Genomic DNA, 3,563 nt, shown 5'->3' with positions numbered 1-3,563 from the left:
ACCCTTTAAATATCCTTCTGATGGAGGGATGTATAATCAATCACCGGCATATTACATTAGGGGGACTGGGACATAGGGAGATGAAAATAACTTACTGAAAGTGACACATTGAGGGGTGGTGGGGGAGGACAGTGCATGAATCAAGATTGGCAGAGCCTCAATCCAGTTCCTGGGAGGTGAGGATGGATGGTTTTGAGGTTGTCTAAGAAGAGCTTAATTTTACAGAAGAAAAAATATTTCCAGGTCACTTTCTGAGCAGCATTAGGAGTAAGATAAAATAGAAGAAACTTATATTTGATGACATTAAGAGAGAAATATAAACTTTGATACATCCTGAATCTCTCTCTCTCTCTCTCTCTCTCTCTCTCTATCTCTATTTAATAATCCCAACCTCAGCTATTTAATTTTTCACCCATTGCTATAGCATCTGAGTACCTTCTGTTATGCTTTTCTGAATATTTTTTTGCAGATCATTGGAAATATGTGGCCATATTCCACCCCTGCCTTTTCACTTTTCTCAGCGCTCCTTTTATCTCTTTATTCCTGAGGCTGTAGATAATAGGGTTCAGTACCGGTGGTACAACAGCATACAGCACAGGAACCAACATGTCTTGAGTGGACGGGGCCCTAGAGTTTGGCTTCATGTACATGAAGAATCCAGTGCCGATGAACAAGGAGACTACAATCAGATGGGGCAGACACGTGGAAAAGGCTTTATACCTGCCCTCTGCAGAGGGGATTCTCACTACAGTATTGAAAATGTGAATGTAGGACACAAAGATAAAGATGAAGCAGATAAAGCCATAGCAGAGGGCTAAGACAATGTTGTGGACCTTGTTGGACTGTGTGTCAGAGCAAGAGAGCTGCAGGAGGGGTGGAATGTCGCAGAAGAACTGGTGGACAAAGTTGGGCCCACAGAAGGGTAAACTGAATGAGTTACCCACGTGCAACACTGAATACAGTGCTCCACTAAGCCAGGACCCTGCAGCCATCTGGACACATGCTCTGCTGTTCATGACTGTCCTGTATCTCAGAGGGCTGCAGATGGCCAGGTAGCGGTCATATGCCATGACTGTCAGCAAGGCCAACTCTGCTGTCCCAAACGTGATGAAGAAAAACAACTGCAGGAAGCAGCCATGGAAAGAAATGGAGTGGCGGTGCATGATGGCATTCACCATGGATTTGGGGACAGTGGCAGAGATGTAGCAGAGGTCTAAAAACGACATGTTCTTGAGAAAGAAGTACATGGGGCTGTGGAGGTGATGGTCGAGGGTCACTAGGACAATGATGAGGAAATTCCCCATGAAGGCCGCCATGTAAGCAAACAGGAACACAAGAAAGTGCAAGATCTGCAACTCACAGATGTCTGAAAATCCCAGGAGACGGAATTCAGTCACAGATGTTTGGTTGGTCATGTCCTAGCTGGCGAGAATGGGAAAGACAAGGAAGAGCCATTAGGAAAATGCAGTTAGACTGAAAAGCACTGAAACAAACATCTTTTCCCAATGCATATGACCTACAACACTTTATATGCAGAGGAAGGTTGTGACACTGCTGTCTGTTATGCATAAGGAAGTTAAATTAAAAACATAACATACTCTTTCTGGAAGGCAGGAATATAACACTACATTTATTTCTGAGAATAACACAGAAGAACCTAAAACCAGAGAGAGAGAGAAAGCAGGCTGCTTCCTAAGGAGAGAAACACAATTCACCCCATTTTATCCTAGTTTGGCTCCATGTAGGCTGAATGTCGAAGACCTGGAACACATGCTTCCCTACAGATTCCCCTAGACTGTTATCTGGAGCAGGAAACCCCTCACAAGCTTAGAATGATAGCTTGACATGCCAACACACCATACTGGCCATTCATTACTCATCACCTGAGTACACAGGAGACATCAGCATTATCCAACCATATTAATATGTGTTCTGCCACCTTTTATTCTAACTTTCAGGTTCTAGACAAGTTCTTCCTAGACCTGGTCAGAAAGTGTTTCCTCTTTCTTCCATAAAACATTTTAATAGTAAAAACATCCATTTATTTTTTTTAAATTTTCAGTGGAAACTTGTGACATTTCATCCAACAAAGCCCCAAAACATTTTGATTTTTGTAAATGAAATGCTTTTTCTGACACCCTCCCCAACACAGAAAATGTTCTGCTGAAAGGAAAATTGACAGAATTTCTGATCAAGTGTAATTCTTGTATATTTCTGGGAGATCTCAAAAGAAGAATAACTCGTGATGGTCGACTGAGATTCAAGTTCACAGCTCAGGTTTAGAAGCTTAGTGTTCTATCTAGATAAAAAAAATACTCCTGGTCTGATATTCAAAAAAGATCAGCACCTGCAAGTCTTATTTAGACACAAAAAGAATGAAACCAGATCATCAAAGGAATTTACTATTCTCAGGAGCAGGTGCAGGCATCTCTGATCTTTGAGAAGACCGGGTCACTTCATTTAAATAGCTATAATGGGAGCAGAGATTGTCTGAAAATCCAACTTCACTTCAGGAAGATCGGTAGGGAAGGTTGAAAGTTTCCCTCCACAACTTTTGTTATGATAGAAAACTCGATTTTTGAATAAATATTTATTTTATTTTTATTTGTTAATTTATTATGAGTTTATTGTGCCATGTGATTGTTTTCCAGCACGCGTTGGGGGGGGGAATTATCGACCAACTAATTCTTTTGCACAAACCATCTTGAAGGTTGTGATTTTTTTTTTGCATTAATAAGTCAAAATTTACCAATAACACCTGGGATGAATGGACTCTGTGTCTCCTTTCTACTTTTGAAAACTTCAGCATCAGCCCAAGTTTCCATTACATTTATGAGTTCTACTGATCACTGAAGCAAAGTACTGAGGCAAAAGCCAGGTCACAATGAGCTATCACATGAGCAAGAAAACCCTGGAATCTGGTGCAGAAAGAAAAAAATCTTAGCAAATATAATTCATTGTAAAGTTCATATTTTAAACTAGATTTTATTCACTTTTTCTCTCTCTAAACAACACATCTATCTATCTATCTATCTATCTATCTATCTAAGACCTACTCAGATCACTATGATTAAGAAATCATGCATCCTGGAATATCAACAAGAACCACTCCAATGAGAGTTGGGCTCCAATCCCTTTGAAAAATCCCCAGCATCACCAATGAATATGAAACTATACCAGGAAAAATAAATTACTTGCCGTTGCTGCAAAGTTCCTGGGGTGTCTGTCCTGCTTTGCAACCCATGAATTATTATAAAGAAGTTGAAAAGTATGAAGTCCCTGAAGAGATTCACATGCATCTTCATTTGCTTCTGACAAAGGAGTCATGTTGATGAGTGATGCCGACGTGAGAAGAGTGATAAATTGTCTTTTCTCCTATGCAAAGTCTTATATTAATGCCTTGTTACAGTCCTTTGGGATGTAGGTCCCATGAAGCATCTCATAATTTTATCTGGAGAGAATATTTGTGTACAGTTCTTTTCTTTGTTATTAACACTCAGCATAAGAGGGTGGATTGTCTGGCCTTTCCTTGGAGGTCACATGGGGGAGAGAGAGAGCAAAGA

General features: G+C 40.4%; 1 protein-coding gene across 1 annotated transcript; it reads right to left on the bottom strand.

Moving 5' to 3' along the window:
* Positions 1-470: 470 nt before the first annotated feature.
* LOC127030800 (olfactory receptor 14A16-like) lies at positions 471-1,415 on the bottom strand. The gene has a single exon (XM_050917536.1). The coding sequence runs from the start codon at positions 1,413-1,415 to the stop codon at positions 471-473; it is 945 nt and encodes a 314-aa protein (XP_050773493.1).
* Positions 1,416-3,563: the final 2,148 nt, after the last annotated feature.

The sequence above is a fragment of the Gopherus flavomarginatus genome, chromosome 11, assembly GCF_025201925.1.
Source record: "Gopherus flavomarginatus isolate rGopFla2 chromosome 11, rGopFla2.mat.asm, whole genome shotgun sequence".
Lineage (NCBI taxonomy): Eukaryota > Metazoa > Chordata > Testudines > Testudinidae > Gopherus > Gopherus flavomarginatus.
This window is presented reverse-complemented; position numbering and strand designations above follow the sequence as displayed.